Source organism: Oncorhynchus nerka, linkage group LG22 (genome assembly GCF_034236695.1).
Source record: "Oncorhynchus nerka isolate Pitt River linkage group LG22, Oner_Uvic_2.0, whole genome shotgun sequence".
Taxonomy (NCBI): Eukaryota; Metazoa; Chordata; class Actinopteri; order Salmoniformes; family Salmonidae; genus Oncorhynchus; species Oncorhynchus nerka.
Genome location: NC_088417.1, coordinates 15,277,240 through 15,294,009, shown reverse-complemented (window position 1 = coordinate 15,294,009; position 16,770 = coordinate 15,277,240). Strand labels below are relative to the sequence as shown.

The 16,770-nt window shown below is 43.9% G+C and overlaps 1 protein-coding gene across 1 annotated transcript in view; it reads left to right on the top strand.

Moving 5' to 3' along the window:
- Window positions 1–15,290, top strand: part of LOC115104893 (heparan-sulfate 6-O-sulfotransferase 1-B-like) — a 127,510-nt gene extending 112,220 nt beyond the window's left edge. The window contains exon 2 of the mRNA XM_029626280.2: window positions 14,052–15,290. Within this exon, the coding sequence (XP_029482140.1) occupies window positions 14,052–14,763 (712 nt within the window). The 3' untranslated portion in view covers window positions 14,764–15,290. The remainder of the gene's footprint in view (window positions 1–14,051) is intronic.
- The last annotated feature ends 1,480 nt before the right edge of the window (window positions 15,291–16,770 follow it).

Here is a 16,770-nt window from a genome sequence, read left to right as displayed (position 1 = left end):
TTAGAGGATTGTCTGTTAGTTAGAGGATTGTCTGTTAGAGGATTGTCTGTTAGAGGATTGTCTGTTAGAGGATTGTCTGTTAGAGGATTGTCTGTTAGAGGATTGTCTGTTAGTTAGAGGATTGTCTGTTAGAGGATTGTCTGTTAGTTAGAGGATTGTCTGTTAGTTAGAGGATTGTCTGTTAGTTAGAGGATTGTCTGTTTGTTAGAGGATTGTCTGTTTGTTAGAGGATTGTCTGTTTGTTAGAGGATTGTCTGTTTGTTAGAGGATTGTCTGTTTGTTAGAGGATTGTCTGTTAGTTAGAGGATTGTCTGTTAGTTAGAGGATTGTCTGTTAGTTAGAGGATTGTCTGTTAGTTAGAGGATTGTCTGTTAGTTAGAGGATTGTCTGTTAGTTAGAGGATTGTCTGTTAGAGGATTGTCTGTTAGTTAGAGGATTGTCTGTTTGTTAGAGGATTGTCTGTTTGTTAGAGGATTGTCTGTTTGTTAGAGGATTGTCTGTTTGTTAGAGGATTGTCTGTTTGTTAGAGGATTGTCTGTTAGTTAGAGGATTGTCTGTTAGTTAGAGGATTGTCTGTTTGTTAGAGGATTGTCTGTTTGTTAGAGGATTGTCTGTTAGTTAGAGGATTGTCTGTTAGTTAGAGGATTGTCTGTTAGTTAGAGGATTGTCTGTTAGTTAGAGGATTGTCTGTTAGTTAGAGGATTGTCTGTTTGTTAGAGGATTGTCTGTTAGTTAGAGGATTGTCTGTTAGTTAGAGGATTGTCTGTTAGTTAGAGGATTGTCTGTTAGAAGATTGTCGGTTAGTTAGAGGATTGTCTGTTAGTTAGAGGATTGTCTGTTTGTTAGAGGATTGTCTGTTAGTTAGAGGATTGTCTGTTTGTTAGAGGATTGTCTGTTAGTTAGAGGATTGTCTGTTAGTTAGAGGATTGTCTGTTAGTTAGAGGATTGTCTGTTTGTTAGAGGATTGTCTGTTAGTTAGAGGATTGTCTGTTAGTTAGAGGATTGTCTGTTAGTTAGAGGATTGTCTGTTAGAGGATTGTCTGTTAGTTAGAGGATTGTCTGTTTGTTAGAGGATTGTCTGTTAGTTAGAGGATTGTCTGTTAGTTAGAGGATTGTCTGTTAGTTAGAGGATTGTCTGTTAGTTAGAGGATTGTCTGTTAGTTAGAGGATTGTCTGTTAGTTAGAGGATTGTCTGTTAGAGGATTGTCTGTTAGAGGATTGTCTGTTAGTTAGAGGATTGTCTGTTTGTTAGAGGATTGTCTGTTTGTTAGAGGATTGTCTGTTTGTTAGAGGATTGTCTGTTTGTTAGAGGATTGTCTGTTTGTTAGAGGATTGTCTGTTAGTTAGTGGATTGTCTGTTAGTTAGAGGGTTGTCTGTTAGTTAGAGGGTTGTCTGTTTGTTAGAGGATTGTCTGTTAGTTAGAGGATTGTCTGTTTGTTAGAGGATTGTCTGTTAGTTAGAGGATTGTCTGTTAGTTAGAGGATTGTCTGTTTGTTAGAGGATTGTCTGTTAGTTAGAGGATTGTCTGTTAGTTAGAGGATTGTCTGTTAGTTAGAGGATTGTCTGTTAGTTAGAGGATTGTCTGTTAGTTAGAGGATTGTCTGTTAGTTAGAGGATTGTCTGTCTGTTAGAGGATTGTCTGTTAGAGGATTGTCTGTTAGTTAGAGGATTGTCTGTTAGAAGATTGTCTGTTAGTTAGAGGATTGTCTGTTTGTTAGAGGATTGTCTGTTAGTTAGAGGATTGTCTGTTAGTTAGAGGATTGTCTGTTAGTTATAGGATTGTCTGTTAGTTAGAGGATTGTCTGTTTGTTAGAGGATTGTCTGTTAGTTAGAGGATTGTCTGTTAGTTAGAGGATTGTCTGTTAGTTAGAGGATTGTCTGTTTGTTAGAGGATTGTCTGTTAGTTAGAGGATTGTCTGTTAGTTAGAGGATTGTCTGTTAGTTAGAGGATTGTCTGTTAGTTAGAGGATTGTCTGTTAGTTAGAGGATTGTCTGTTAGTTAGAGGATTGTCTGTTAGAGGATTGTCTGTTAGAGGATTGTCTGTTGTTAGAGGATTGTCTGTTGTTAGAGGATTGTCTGTTAGTTAGAGGATTGTCTGTTTGTTAGAGGATTGTCTGTTTGTTAGAGGATTGTCTGTTTGTTAGAGGATTGTCTGTTGTTAGAGGATTGTCTGTTAGTTAGAGGATTGTCTGTTAGTTAGAGGATTGTCTGTTTGTTAGAGGATTGTCTGTTGTTAGAGGATTGTCTGTTAGTTAGAGGATTGTCTGTTAGTTAGAGGATTGTCTGTTAGTTAGAGGATTGTCTGTTGTTAGAGGATTGTCTGTTAGTTAGAGGATTGTCTGTTAGTTAGAGGATTGTCTGTTAGTTAGAGGATTGTCTGTTAGTTAGAGGATTGTCTGTTTGTTATAGGATTGTCTGTTAGTTAGAGGATTGTCTGTTAGTTAGAGGATGGTCTGTTTGTTAGAGGATTGTCTGTTAGTTAGAGGATTGTCTGTTAGTTAGAGGATTGTCTGTTAGTTAGAGGATTGTCTGTTTGTTAGAGGATTGTCTGTTAGTTAGAGGATTGTCTGTTAGTTAGAGGATTGTCTGTTAGAAGATTGTCTGTTAGTTAGAGGATTGTCTGTTAGTTAGAGGATTGTCTGTTAGTTAGAGGATTGTCTGTTAGAGGATTGTCTGTTAGTTAGAGGATTGTCTGTTTGTTAGAGGATTGTCTGTTTGTTAGAGGATTGTCTGTTTGTTAGAGGATTGTCTGTTTGTTAGAGGATTGTCTGTTTGTTAGAGGATTGTCTGTTAGTTAGAGGATTGTCTGTTAGTTAGAGGATTGTCTGTTAGTTAGAAGATTGTCTGTTAGTTAGAGGATTGTCTGTTAGTTAGAGGATTGTCTGTTAGTTAGAGGATTGTCTGTTAGAGGATTGTCTGTTAGTTAGAGGATTGTCTGTTTGTTAGAGGATTGTCTGTTAGTTAGAGGATTGTCTGTTAGTTAGAGGATTGTCTGTTAGTTAGAGGATTGTCTGTTAGTTAGAGGATTGTCTGTTAGAGGATTGTCTGTTAGTTAGAGGATTGTCTGTTAGTTAGAGGATTGTCTGTTAGTTAGAGGATTGTCTGTTTGTTAGAGGATTGTCTGTTAGTTAGAGGATTGTCTGTTAGTTAGAGGATTGTCTGTTAGAGGATTGTCTGTTAGTTAGAGGATTGTCTGTTAGTTAGAGGATTGTCTGTTAGAAGATTGTCTGTTAGTTAGAAGATTGTCTGTTAGTTAGAGGATTGTCTGTTAGAAGATTGTCTGTTAGTTAGAGGATTGTCTGTTAGTTAGAGGATTGTCTGTTTGTTAGAGGATTGTCTGTTAGAAGATTGTCTGTTTGTTAGATGATTGTCTGTTAGAGGATTGTCTGTTAGTTAGAGGATTGTCTGTTAGAGGATTGTCTGTTTGTTAGATGATTGTCTGTTAGAGGATTGTCTGTTAGTTAGAGGATTGTCTGTTAGAGGATTGTCTGTTAGTTAGAGGATTGTCTGTTAGTTAGAGGATTGTCTGTTAGTTAGAGGACTGTCTGTTAGTTAGAGGATTGTCTGTTAGTTAGAGGATTGTCTGTTAGTTAGAGGATTGTCTGTTAGTTAGAGGATTGTCTGTTTGTTAGAGGATTGTCTGTTTGTTAGAGGATTGTCTGTTAGAGGATTGTCTGTTAGTTAGAGGATTGTCTGTTAGTTAGAGGATTATCTGTTAGAAGATTGTCTGTTAGTTAGAAGATTGTCTGTTAGTTAGAGGATTGTCTGTTAGAAGATTGTCTGTTAGTTAGAGGATTGTCTGTTAGTTAGAGGATTGTCTGTTAGAGGATTGTCTGTTAGTTAGAGGATTGTCTGTTAGTTAGAGGGTTGTCTGTTAGTTAGAGGATTGTCTGTTTGTTAGAGGATTGTCTGTTAGTTAGAGGATTGTCTGTTAGTTAGAGGATTGTCTGTTAGAGGATTGTCTGTTAGTTAGAGGATTGTCTGTTAGTTAGAGGATTGTCTGTTAGTTAGGGGATTGTCTGTTAGTTAGAGGATTGTCTGTTAGTTAGAGGATTGTCTGTTAGTTAGAGGATTGTCTGTTGTTAGAGGATTGTCTGTTAGTTAGAGGATTGTCTGTTAGAAGATTGTCTGTTAGTTAGAGGATTGTCTGTTAGTTAGAGGATTGTCTGTTAGAAGATTGTCTGTTAGTTAGAGGATTGTCTGTTAGTTAGAGGATTGTCTGTTAGTTAGAGGATTGTCTGTTAGTTAGAGGATTGTCTGTTAGTTAGAGGATTGTCTGTTAGTTAGAGGATTGTCTGTTAGTTAGAGGATTGTCTGTTTGTTAGAGGATTGTCTGTTAGTTAGAGGATTGTCTGTTAGTTAGAGGATTGTCTGTTAGTTAGAGGATTGTCTGTTAGTTAGAGGATTGTCTGTTAGTTAGAGGATTGTCTGTTAGAGGATTGTCTGTTAGAGGATTGTCTGTTAGAGGATTGTCTGTTAGAGGATTGTCTGTTAGTTAGAGGATTGTCTGTTAGTTAGAGGATTGTCTGTTAGTTAGAGGATTGTCTGTTAGTTAGAGGATTGTCTGTTTGTTAGAGGATTGTCTGTTTGTTAGAGGATTGTCTGTTAGTTAGAGGATTGTCTGTTAGTTAGAGGATTGTCTGTTAGTTAGAGGATTGTCTGTTAGTTAGAGGATTGTCTGTTAGAAGATTGTCTGTTAGTTAGAGGATTGTCTGTTAGTTAGAGGATTGTCTGTTAGTTAGAGGATTGTCTGTTAGAGGATTGTCTGTTAGTTAGAGGATTGTCTGTTAGTTAGAGGATTGTCTGTTAGTTAGAGGATTGTCTGTTTGTTAGAGGATTGTCTGTTAGTTAGAGGATTGTCTGTTAGTTAGAGGATTGTCTGTTAGTTAGAGGATTGTCTGTTAGTTAGAGGATTGTCTGTTAGTTAGAGGATTGTCTGTTAGTTAGAGGATTGTCTGTTAGTTGTTGTCTGTTAGTTAGAGGATTGTCTGTTAGTTAGAGGATTGTCTGTTAGTTAGAGGATTGTCTGTTAGTTAGAGGATTGTCTGTTAGTTAGAGGATTGTCTGTTAGAAGATTGTCTGTTAGTTAGAGGATTGTCTGTTAGAAGATTGTCTGTTAGTTAGAGGATTGTCTGTTAGTTAGAGGATTGTCTGTTAGTTAGAGGATTGTCTGTTTGTTAGATGATTGTCTGTTAGAGGATTGTCTGTTAGTTAGAGGATTGTCTGTTAGAAGATTGTCTGTTAGTTAGAGGATTGTCTGTTAGTTAGAGGATTGTCTGTTTGTTAGAGGATTGTCTGTTAGTTAGAGGATTGTCTGTTAGAAGATTGTCTGTTAGTTAGAGGATTGTCTGTTAGAAGATTGTCTGTTAGTTAGAGGATTGTCTGTTAGTTAGAGGATTGTCTGTTAGTTAGAGGATTGTCTGTTAGTTAGAGGATTGTCTGTTTGTTAGATGATTGTCTGTTAGTTAGAGGAGTGTCTGTTAGAGGATTGTCTGTTAGTTAGAGGATTGTCTGTTAGTTAGAGGATTGTCTGTTAGTTAGAGGATTGTCTGTTAGTTAGAGGATTGTCTGTTAGTTAGAGGATTGTCTGTTAGTTAGAGGATTGTCTGTTTGTTAGAGGATTGTCTGTTAGTTAGAGGATTGTCTGTTAGAGGATTGTCTGTTAGTTAGAGGATTGTCTGTTAGAGGATTGTCTGTTAGAGGATTGTCTGTTAGAGGATTGTCTGTTTGTTAGAGGATTGTCTGTTTGTTAGAGGATTGTCTGTTAGTTAGAGGATTGTCTGTTAGTTAGAGGATTGTCTGTTTGTTAGAGGATTGTCTGTTAGTTAGAGGATTGTCTGTTTGTTAGAGGATTGTCTGTTTGTTAGAGGATTGTCTGTTTGTTAGAGGATTGTCTGTTTGTTAGAGGATTGTCTGTTTGTTAGAGGATTGTCTGTTAGTTAGAGGATTGTCTGTTAGTTAGAGGATTGTCTGTTTGTTAGAGGATTGTCTGTTTGTTAGAGGATTGTCTGTTTGTTAGAGGATTGTCTGTTTGTTAGAGGATTGTCTGTTTGTTAGAGGATTGTCTGTTAGTTAGAGGATTGTCTGTTAGTTAGAGGATTGTCTGTTTGTTAGAGGATTGTCTGTTTGTTAGAGGATTGTCTGTTAGTTAGAGGATTGTCTGTTAGTTAGAGGATTGTCTGTTAGTTAGAGGATTGTCTGTTTGTTAGAGGATTGTCTGTTTGTTAGAGGATTGTCTGTTTGTTAGAGGATTGTCTGTTTGTTAGAGGATTGTCTGTTAGTTAGAGGATTGTCTGTTAGTTAGAGGATTGTCTGTTAGTTAGAGGATTGTCTGTTTGTTAGAGGATTGTCTGTTTGTTAGAGGATTGTCTGTTAGTTAGAGGATTGTCTGTTAGTTAGAGGATTGTCTGTTAGTTAGAGGATTGTCTGTTAGTTAGAGGATTGTCTGTTAGTTAGAGGATTGTCTGTTAGTTAGAGGATTGTCTGTTAGAAGATTGTCTGTTAGTTAGAGGATTGTCTGTTAGAGGATTGTCTGTTAGTTAGAGGATTGTCTGTTAGTTAGAGGATTGTCTGTTAGTTAGAGGATTGTCTGTTAGTTAGAGGATTGTCTGTTAGTTAGAGGATTGTCTGTTAGTTAGAGGATTGTCTGTTAGTTAGAGGATTGTCTGTTAGTTAGAGGATTGTCTGTTAGTTAGAGGATTGTCTGTTAGTTAGAGGATTGTCTGTTTGTTAGAGGATTGTCTGTTAGTTAGAGGATTGTCTGTTTGTTAGAGGATTGTCTGTTAGTTAGAGGATTGTCTGTTAGTTAGAGGATTGTCTGTTAGTTAGAGGATTGTCTGTTAGTTAGAGGATTGTCTGTTAGTTAGAGGATTGTCTGTTAGTTAGAGGATTGTCTGTTAGTTAGAGGATTGTCTGTTAGTTAGAGGATTGTCTGTTAGTTAGAGGATTGTCTGTTAGTTAGAGGATTGTCTGTTAGTTAGGATTGTCTGGATTGTCTGTTAGTTAGAGGATTGTCTGTTAGTTAGAGGATTGTCTGTTAGTTAGAGGATTGTCTGTTAGTTAGAGGATTGTCTGTTAGTTAGAGGATTGTCTGTTTGTTAGAGGATTGTCTGTTAGTTAGAGGATTGTCTGTTAGTTAGAGGATTGTCTGTTAGTTAGAGGATTGTCTGTTAGAGGATTGTCTGTTAGTTAGAGGATTGTCTGTTTGTTAGAGGATTGTTTGACTACTATTAGCACATAAGAACCTATGAGTCGGTGTTAGCTAATTATAAGTGGCGAACGTCCATAAAGATGCCAGAATTAAGATATTCAGCACAATCTACTTTTTCAAATTGCTGGGATCATGTGGACTCTGATAATGACCATAAACAAATAGTAACACAGCCATGTACAATACGGTGAACTTTGCTCTTTTATGAATGAACTACATGACCCCAAAACAAGTATGAACACCTGCTCGTCTAACATCTCATTCCAAAATCATGGACATTAATATGGAGTTGGTCCCCCCTTTGCTGCTATAACAGCCTCCACTCTTCTGGGAAGGCTTTCCACTAGATGTTGGAACATTTTTGGGGGGACGTCCATTCAGCCACAAGAGCATTAGTGAGGTCAGGCACTGATGTTGGGCGATTGTGTTCGATGGGGTTGAGGTCAGGGCTTTGTGCAGGCCAGTAAAGTTCTTTCACACCGATCTCGACAAACCATTTCTGTATGGACCTCTCTTTGTGCACGGGGGCATTGTCATACTGAAACAGGAAAGGGCCTTGCCACAAAGTAGGAAGCACAGAATCGTCTAGAATGTCATTGTATGCTGTAGCGTTAAGATTTCCCTTCACTGGAACTAAAGGGCCCGAACCATGAAAAACAGCCCCACACCATTATTCCCCCTCCACCAAACTTTAAGGTTGGAAATATGCATTGGGGCAGGTAGCGTTCTCCTTGCATCCCCCAAACCCAGATTCATCCATCCAGTTGGTGTGATTCATCACTCTAGAGAACATGTTTCCACTGCTCCAGAGTCCAATAGCGGCAAGCTTTACACCACTCCAGCCGACGGTTAGCATCATGGTGATCTTAGTCTTGTGTGCGGCTGCTCGGCCATGGAAACCCATTTCATGAAGCTTCCGACGCACAGTTCTTGTCCAGAGGTAGTTAAGAACTCAGCAGTGAGTGTTGCACCCGAGGACAGACTATTTTTACACGCTACGCGCTTCAGCACTCAGCGATCCCTTTCTGGGCTTGTGTGGCCTACCACTTCGCGGCTGAGCCGTTGTTGCTCCTGGAAGTTTCCACAGCACTTAGTTGACCGGGGCAGCTCTAGAAGGGTAGAAATTTGACCAACTGTCTTGATGGAAAGATGGCATCCTATGACGGTGCACGTTGAAAGTCACTGAACTCTTCAAGTACGGCCTATTTTACTGCCAATGTTTGTCTATGGAGATTGCATGGCTGTGTGCTCGATGTTATATACCTGTGAGCAACGAGTGTGGCTGAAATAACCAAATCCACTAATAGTGTTGAAGAAAATAGTCCCCTAAATATATTCTGCAGATGCTAAAACTATCACCTGCCCTCTGTTGATATGCAACGACTGGGTTAACCTCTTGCTTCTACTCGGGACGCTTGCGTCCCAACTAGAGCTCTGGAAATGCAAATGCGCTACGCTAAATGCTAATAGTATTAGTTAAAACTCAAAAGTTCATTAAAATACACATGCAGGGTATCGAATTAAAGCTACACTCGTTGTGAATCCAGGCAACAAGTCAGATTTTTAAAATGCTTTTCGGCGAAAGCATGAGAAGCTATTATCTGATAGCATGTAACACCCCAAAAGACCCACAGGGGACGTAAACAAAATAATTAGCATTTCGGCGTTACACAAACCGCACAATAAAATAGAAAACATTCATTACCTTTCACCATCTTCTTTGTTGGCACTCCTAGATGTCCCATAAACACTATTTGGGTCTTTATTTCGATTAAATCGGTCCATATAAAGCCTAGATATCGTTATATGTAGACTGTGTGATAAACGAAAAAAACATCGTTTCAAAACGTAACGTCATTTTTTAAAATTCAAAAAGTCGACGATAAACTTTCACAAAACACTTCGAAATACGTTTGTAATGCAACTTTAGGTATTAGTAAACGTTAATAAGCGATAAAATTCATCACGAGGCGATGTAAAGATCATTAGCTGTCCGTCTGGAAAAATGTCCGGCTAGAAACTCAACGAAAATATCCGGTCCTAGACCTGAGGAGATACGGTGCCCTGCATGTGTTTGACCAAGAAAAAACTCGAAGGGAAATGACAAGACTCTAGACACCGTGTGGAAGCTGTAGGTACTGCAACCTCAGTCAATTAATTGTGGTTCACCTTTATCAATCTGTTCAAGTAGCACATGGATATATTTTCCCATTTTCAGTGATCAGTTTTTCCTGTGCTTTTCGATGTAAATGCCAAATCTGTCCCTGTATGTGACTTCATTGACAATTACTGTATAACTAATTAATACATGTTCTCAGAGATTCAACGTGATATTCTTTGAATACTGCCAGTTGGGGTGTCAGGTAGCCCCTTGGTTAAGAGCGTTGGGCCAGTAACCGAATGGTCACTGGTTCGAATCCCCCAGCTGGCTAGGTGAAAAATCTGTGCCCTGGAACAAGGCACTTATTGCTCCTGTAAGTCGCTCTGGATAAGAGCGTCTGCTAAATGAATGAGATGTCAATCAAGTGGCATCGTTATGAATGGCATCCTCCTAACTAGTGCTGTGCTGTATACAGGTGCTGTGATGGCTGGGCTACCTGGGCTGGCGGTTGTGTGGTTAATACTCCCTGATCTGTGTTTAAAACTCATCTTGTGAGCCGCTGTCATGTTTTTGCTATAACAATCTCTTGGAAAATTGTGATCGTTATTGCTATCCCATTAGAACAGCACAGTCAGCATTTCCGGCTGATACATTCTGCCAGTGTGGGGCCCATCCATCAACAGTGGTGCAGAGTTGCTGTGTGTGTGTGTCCCCTGAGTGAATGAGAGCTCGTGTGTGTGTGTGTGTGTGTGTGTGTGTGTGTGTGTGTGTGTGTGTGTGTGTGTGTGCAAGAGATAGAGAGACACACACACTTAAATACAACAGCTTTGTGTTTAGTGAAAACTCTTAGAGAAAAAGGGATCAGACACCAAGAGAAACTCCTAGTATTATAATGGATGGGTGTATTAGCAGGCTGCATCCATCTTGTCAGCTTTGTAACAGAGGCGCTCTATGCTAGGCTGGGTCAGGAAGCTCTCTCTTTCACCCCCCCACTCCCTCTCTCACCCCCCCTCTCTCACCCCCCACTGTCTCCCTCCCTCTCTCACCCCCACTCCCTCTCTCACGTTCTCCCTCTCTCACCCCCCACTCCCTCTCTCACGTTCTCCCTCTCTCACCCCACCCACTCACTCTCTCATGTTCTCCCTCTCTCACCCCACCCACTCACTCTCTCATGTTCTCCCTCTCTCACCCCTCCCCACTCCCTCTCTCACGTTCTCCCTCTCTCACCCCCACTCCCTCTCTCACGTTCTCCCTCTCTCACCCCCCACTCCTCCTCTCACGTTCTCCCTCTCTCACCCCCCACTCCCTCTCTCACCCCCACCACTCCCTCTCTCACGTTCTCCCTCTCTCACCCCACTCCCTCTCTCACCCCCCCCACTCCCTCTCTCATTCCCTCTCTCACCCCACCACTCACTCTCTCACGTTCTCTCCCTCTCACCCCCCCCACTCCCTCTCTCATGTTCTCCCTCTCTCTCACCCCTCCCCACTCCCTCTCTCATGTTCTCCCTCTCTCACCCCCACTCCCTCTCTCACGTTCTCCCTCTCTCACCCCCCACCACTCCCTCTCTCATGTTCTCCCTCTCTCATGTTCTCCCTCTCTCACCCCCACTCCCTCTCTCACCCCACCCCACTCCCTTCTCCCCCATCCCTCTCTCACCCCCCTCCACCCCACTCCCCCCCCCCCACTCTCTCACGTTCACCCCACCCCCTCTCTCACTTTCCCACTCCCCCTCCCCTCCCCCTCCCTCTCTCATGTTCCCCTCTCTCACCCCCACTCCCTCTCTCACTCGTTCTCCCTCTCTCACCCCCCCACTCCCTCTCTCACCCCCACTCCCCACCACTCCCTCTCTCATGTTCTCCCCTCTCACCCCCCCCCACTTCTCTCTCCCCACTCCGTTCTCACCCCCCCCACTCCCTCTCTCACCCCCACCCCTCTCTCCTCTCTCACCCCCCACCCCACCCCCCCACCCTCCCTCTCTCACCCCCAATCTCTCTCACGTTCTCCCCCCCACTCCCTCTCTCCTCCTCTCACCCCCCACTCCTCTCTCACCCCCCCCCCAACTCCCTCTCTCACCCCCCATCCCCCCCCCCCCCACTCTCCCCCACTCCCTCTCTCACCCCCCACTCCCTCTCTCCCTCTCCCACACCTCCCCCACCCCCCTCTCTCCACGTTCTCCCCACTCCCTCTCTCACTTTCTCCCCCACTCCCTCTCTCACGTTCTTCCCCCACTCCCTCCTCACCCCCCCACTCCCTCTCTCATCTCTCCCCCACTTCTCCCCCCACTCCCTCTCTCACCCCCACTCCACTCCCTCTCTCACCCCCACTCGTTCTCCCCCACTCCCTCTCTCACTTTCCCCCCACTCCCTCTCTCACGTTCTTCCCCCACTCTCCCTCACCCCCCACCACTCCCTCTCTCACCCCACGTTCTCCCCCACTCCCTCTCTCACCCCCACTCGTTCTCCCCCACTCCCTCTCTCACGTTCTCCTCCACGTTCTCTCCATCTCACGTTCTCCCCCACTCCCTCTCTCACGTTCTCCCCCACTCCCTCTCTCACGTTCCCCCCCTCTCTCACGTTCTCCCCCACTCCCTCTCTCACCCCCCACTCCATCTCTCACGTTCTCCCCACTCCCTCTCTCACGTCTCTCTCACGTTCTCCCCACTCCCTCTCTCACCCCCACTCCATCTTCTCCCCACTCCCTCTCACGTTCTCCCCACTCCCTTCTCACGTTCTCCCCACTCCCTTTCTCCCCCCCCCACTCCCTCTCTCACGTTCTCTCCCACTCCCTCTCTCACGTTCTCCCCCTCCCTCTCTCACGTTCTCCCCCCACTCCCTTTCTCACGTTCTCTCCCACTCCCTCTCTCACGTTCTCCCCCTCCCTCTCTCCCCCCCACTCCCTTTCTCACGCTCTCCCCCTCTACCCACTGATTCCAGGCCCATCATATCTCATTCTGTCAGGTGTGCTGGTGTAGTGAAGGCCCCCCCAGAGGGGGATCCTGCCGTGTCGTACTCTCCAACTCGCTTGCAATGTTGACTGAGCGGAGCACTAATTTGTAATGAGATCAGAACTCCCACATGTAACCCACCTCCAGACTTCACTTCTCCCCAATCCAGCTCAGCTATTCATCAAAAAACTGCTCTTATTTTCCCCCTCGTGTTAGTTCCCTCTCCTATATTCTCTAGTCATAGCAGGGGGCCTGGCAGGGACGTGAGGTAGGATGCTGAATGCTACTTTAACTTCAGAGGCTTTTGTTTTGTGCATCTCTATGCTAAAGGGAATGAACTACTTTAAACTAAGTAAACAGTTCTTGCGTTTCCCAACATGGGAATGTCATCTTTTCCACACCCGAATCCCTCTAGTTACACAATCATTTGCTAATGCAGTCAAATACCCTGGAATTTCCACTTGTTTCCCGAGAATCCCGAATACCCCAAAGGCCTAGAATTCCAAACTGGAAGTCTTGAACCAAGACTACTACACTGATACATGACAGGGGTGGGCGTGACTGGACACTGAGAGACAATAAGAAGAGTAATTGTCCCAGAGTAACTCTTCAAAGACCTGAAGGGATGGAAAAAGCTATTAGTCTCACCTTTTGACCTGCACCTGTCAAAATGACTCAGAGTGGAGGGAAAATAGAAAAAGGGGCCCCTCTTCTCCCCATCTCAGTTACCTGGCACAAAATGGCTGCCTTGTTGCCTCACTGTCTCTCTCAAAATTCAGCCAGGGGTGGAAACAAAGAAGCGGTTGGCTCTACTGTTGATTTGAATTTCACTTGGCGTCACTGTCCCCACTGTCTCTGTTTAAAGGTTGTGTTATGACCCCGCCAATGGACATAAGAGTGTAGGGATCACTCTGAATCATTACCAGACCCTCTTTCCGGCTCTCTAACTCAACTCAACTCAAATCACATTACCAGGATCTGTTTTGGAAAAGCAATGACCTTCTGCTGTTTCCACAGTCAGATTGAATTTCAATGTATAGGCCAGACAGTGGAGTCTAATGTTTGGAATACTGAAGGGGTTTGTTCATCTGGTATGTAACGGGGAATAGAGTTATGCAGGCGGGGGTATGGATGGTGAGGTCATGGTTGGCCAACAGAAATCCATACGTTCACTGTCCCCTGGAGCTGGAATGCATTTCCCGTTGCCTGGCTGCGGTGCAGTAGAATAACACGACGAGGTCAGGCCTCTTTACACGACAGGTATTTCTGATTACACGGATGCAGAGGAATGTTTTTTTCTCTCTGGAGATGATTATGTTCCAAGGTGCGCTTCAATCCAGGTCTCTGGTCTGGACCCCACCGTAAATCCTTGAGGTCTGGAATGTTAGCGACGATCCGGTTAAGCGCCAACGATAATGTCCCCAATATATCAAAACCGCCATCAATATCAACATTCACAGCAGTGATTTGTGATGACCCACAAAGTACCCCTGATTCTCCATTGTCTTTTTTCCCCCATAGAGTATATTTATACTATATATTTCACAGGTGTGCGCTTCACAATTCACTTCAGTCTTTGACAAAACTTCAAGTGGTCTGTAGAATGCTTACGGAGATCTTATGTGGTCACTGTTGATCCTTCAAGGCTTCCATAGTTCATCTCATGTTGAGTAGAGCTAGCAAAACCAGATTTGATCATGCTAACATGGTCAGTCATCAGTCATTTATGTTTTTGTATGACATCACTGTATTGATATTTTCACGAAGTGGTTTTCCTCTGTTGTGTTTTGCAGGAAGTTCTACTACATCACCCTGCTGAGGGACCCTGTGTCACGCTACCTGAGTGAGTGGCGCCACGTGCAGCGCGGCGCCACCTGGAAGACGTCCCTCCACATGTGCGACGGGCGCACACCTACGCCCGAGGAGCTGCCGCCCTGCTACGAGGGTACGGACTGGTCCGGCTGCACCCTGCAACAGTTCATGGACTGCCCCTACAACCTGGCCAACAACCGGCAGGTGCGCATGCTCGCCGACCTCAGCCTGGTGGGCTGCTACAACCTCTCCACGGTGCCCGATAAGCGGCGCTCGCAACTTCTCCTCGAGTCGGCCAAGAAGAACCTGCGCGACATGGCCTTCTTCGGTCTGACGGAGTATCAGCGCAAGACGCAGTTCCTGTTCGAGCGCACCTTCCGACTGCGCTTCATCCGGCCTTTTGTGCAGTACAACAGCACGCGGGCGGCCGGAGTGGACTTGGACAACGACACGGTGGCGCGCATCGAGGAGCTCAACGACCTGGACATGCAGCTGTACGACTACGCCCGCGACCTCTTCCAGCAGCGCTACCAGTACACTCGGCAGCTGGAGAGACGGGCGCACCGCTTGGCACTTCGGAGTCATGGGCTGGACCCCCGTGATTTACTCAGAGAGGAGGGTGGTGTGGGGGGCGAGGGGACAGCCAGGCTGCCCACAGAGGACTACATGAACCACATAATTAACAGGTGGTAGCCCCTATCCCATCCCACCCCAACCACCCACTTTCCTGATCTCCCCATTGTCTGGTATGGTGAGATTGCATCAGAGTGAATGTTTAGGAAAGGTGAAATTTGGCACTTATGGCTCGAGAGGAAGAAAGTTGCAGAGGATTGGGTGCTGCAGTGGCTTAACTACAGACTTTGCATGATGCGAGCTGTGGGTTGCGAACCAGATGATATCAATTCCCGCTACTGGATTACATATTCCTTCTGGTCTTCTTGGACTATGTGGAGAGGTCAGATCTTTGATTGGGAGCCCATGATAAACCTGAGTCACGGGGCTTTGTGATTGGAAGCCCATGATAAACCTGAGTCACGGGGCTTTGTGATTGGAAGCCCATGATAAACCTGAGTCACGGGGCTTTGTGATTGGAAGCCCATGATAAACCTGAGTCATGGGGGTTTGTGATTGGATGCCCATGATAAACCGGAGTCATGGAGGTTTGTGATTGGAAGCCCATGATAAACCGGAGTCATGGGGGTTTGTGATTGGAAGCCCATGATAAAAACGGGGCTTTGTGGAAGTCATAAACCGGAGTCATGGAGGTTTGTGATTGGAAGCCCATGATAAACCGGAGTCATGGGGGTTTGTGATTGGAAGCCCATGATAAACAGGAGTCATGGAGTTTTGTGATTGGAAGCCCATGATAAACCGTGGTCATGGAGGTTTGTGATTGGAAGCCCATGATAAACCGTGGTCATGGAGGTTTGTGATTGGAAGCCCATGATAAACCGTGGTCATGGAGGTTTGTGATTGGAAGCCCATGATAAACCGTGGTCATGGAGGTTTGTGATTGGAAGCCCATGATAAACCTGAGTCACGGGGCTTTGTGATTGGAAGCCCATGATAAACCTGAGTCACGGGGCTTTGTGATTGGAAGCCCATGATAAACCTGAGTCATCCTCTGGAGTTCTCGGAGCAACAACTGTCTCTACTCAGATTCCCAATGGAGCAAAAGAAAAACGATGGATAATTCCTTTACAAAGTAAACAGACTTGTTTTACTTTCCTTTCGATGTCTTGGCCCATCAGAATAACATATGTGCTTAATATGTTGTTGTAAGGAATTACAAAGCAGTGAGATGGGAGATGACCTGTACTGGACATTTCCGACGAGCCATCTTTTTATTTATTAACATTGCTTTCTGATCATTTGAAATACATATTTTTCCAATGTGAGAGACTATTTGGCTCGGCTTGAAATACAGTTTGACACTTGTAAGTTATAAAAGTCATGATGGTGACTTAAAAAATTTTTTTCATAACATACTCATCCATTTGCTGAAAGGTTACTAACATTTGCAATCAAAGTTTAGAGCTATATCTTAATAGAAATGATGCATAGTGTTTTTTTTGTTTTTTTACACCTGTATGTTTTTACCATTTTGTCAATGTCGTGTGAAGAGGCCAGTTTCTTTGGTTCCGATGTATTTTCATTTGCCCGTTGTACTGTGATCTGTACACTAAAGGAGATGTACAGAATTGAATGAAATATTTGGCAAAGGTTGTCCAGGAACCTTTCTGACCACAACCTCCATACAACACTTGATGCTCAACAGGAGACCGACCGAGGGTCTCGCACTGAAGGGGAAACAGGAAACACTGTCTTATTATTACTTGTACAAAATAAAACTTCTGTGAGTGTGTGCATGTGTGTAAGTGTGTGTATTGTAAGTGTGTGTGTGCGCGTCCATTTGTTTCTGAGCTTTCATGCTCAATTCATTTCCTTCTGATTGGGATCAAATGTGTCACCTAAAACCAGAACTTAAACGGGTGAAATGGATGGATTATCCATTGAGTTTGCCATGCTCCTCGATGTGCATCTGTTGGGGCATTATAAAACAATGTCAAATAAAGTGCATCGGGTTCCATATTAAAGAGGTGAAGAATGCACAGCCACTTGTCAACCATAAGCTCTTTTTTTTGTTAATAATACATTTTTTTTGTAAACTGAAATATGATGATCCCCTGGTAAACTGTG